General features: G+C 42.4%; 1 protein-coding gene across 1 annotated transcript in view; it reads right to left on the reverse strand.

The window, feature by feature from the left end:
* The window catches only part of Csmd1 (CUB and Sushi multiple domains 1), a 1,596,626-nt gene that overhangs the window by 166,127 nt on the left and 1,428,955 nt on the right, over positions 1 to 1,544 (reverse strand). Inside the window, exons 34-35 of the mRNA XM_029480674.1 lie at positions 909 to 1,089; positions 785 to 838 (exon numbers count right to left, since the gene is read on the reverse strand). Coding sequence (XP_029336534.1) covers positions 785 to 838; positions 909 to 1,089 — 235 coding nt within the window. The remainder of the gene's footprint in view (positions 1 to 784; positions 839 to 908; positions 1,090 to 1,544) is intronic.

Genomic DNA, 1,544 nt, shown 5'->3' on the forward strand with positions numbered 1-1,544 from the left:
CCTTGTTCGTTAATAGCCTGTTGTCCATTAAACACCCAATGGTGTTACAAGCCAAATAAAGATAGTGACAGGCAGTGGTGAGGAACGATTCTAAGTCTTTGGTACTTTACCACCCAACCTATGTGNCTGGCCGTGCAGCAATGTTTTCATTTGCTGACAAGCCATAGCCACAATCTCTCTGTCATCTAAAGATACAATCCATCTCATGGTTAGCACTGTGAAGGCCTCATGCCTTTTCCATTTCTTAGTAAAAAGTCAACAAAAAAAGAATGATCCACTTGAAAAGAAGTCTTGTGAGACACTTATTGCATCATACTAGACAATTCTGTGCCTGAAACTGAGGACTTTGTCCAGATGTGTTTTTATGATACACAGCAGTGGACTAGACTACCGTGCACAGATGATAAAAGTTTTAGGGACATGGTGACAAGAGAAGGGAGGAGTTAACACTGCCAGTGGTTCTCTGAGAGGACAATGCCTAGGGAAGGTGACCCAACACAGGCACACACATAAAGCTGGAAGGGGCAAGGACTGACTGCACTGCCAATCACCACAGTACAGGCCAGGGTTCATGCCTTTGTGAGCTGGGGATGGGAGGTGTCAGGCTTATGAAGTGTCACCATCCTTTCACAGCGAGGAATGACAGACCACAGGCCTCTTTAAGGTATACTAGATCATTTCCCAGGTCTCTTGGCCTTGGGGAAGCCTCCTTTTCAGCATTGTCACTTTCATGTTTCTGCATCCATGGCTAGCCTCATAATCCTAGCATTAATTGCTGAGCTGCCTGGCTCCTCCAGATGGCCTCCTGCACAGGACCCCACTGCCATGTCACTCTCACCTGACTCTATGGTTACACACTCGGACCTGGCCCACTGGCAGGCATTATGAGAAAGAATTGCTNTGGGCACTGTCCACACACTNGTTTCTGTTCTTCCTTTGGCTTTCATTCTGGTTCAAAAGCCTAGACAAAGGGAAATGCAGGACCACCCTACCTGAGAAGCTGCCCAGTCTCGGGGCCGTCATGTCTCCTCCATCATGGATCTCCAGAGAGTCCCAGTTCTGCTCTGTGGCAAAGCTGATCACTTGGATCTACCGGGTCACAAAGCAGAGTTACCGTGTTTTATTTTAATCACACTAATTCATATACATGAGCTTTTTATAACTAAGACACACACACACACACACACAAATGGGCTCACTGGGTTATGTGAAAAATTCGAGGACACAAAAATGGGAGAGGGTCATATTGGGGTCAAATGGGAAAAGGGTGTCAGGGGAAGTAGGATGGGTCGATGGATGTAAACAAATATATTTCATACATACAGAAAATTGTCAAAGAATAGATATAAGTGTTATTTAACAAGATAATATATATTTTAAAATATTAAATATGTTATTAAGATTAAATATATTAATAAGACAATACATTAGTAAGATAATATATTAATAAGATGATATATTACATATTATATATATGTATCTCTATATCTCTATATGTATCTCTATATCTCTAACTCTTTCTCTCTCCTCTCTCTCTCTCTCTC

This window comes from Mus caroli, chromosome 8, assembly GCF_900094665.2.
Source record: "Mus caroli chromosome 8, CAROLI_EIJ_v1.1, whole genome shotgun sequence".
Lineage (NCBI taxonomy): Eukaryota > Metazoa > Chordata > Mammalia > Rodentia > Muridae > Mus > Mus caroli.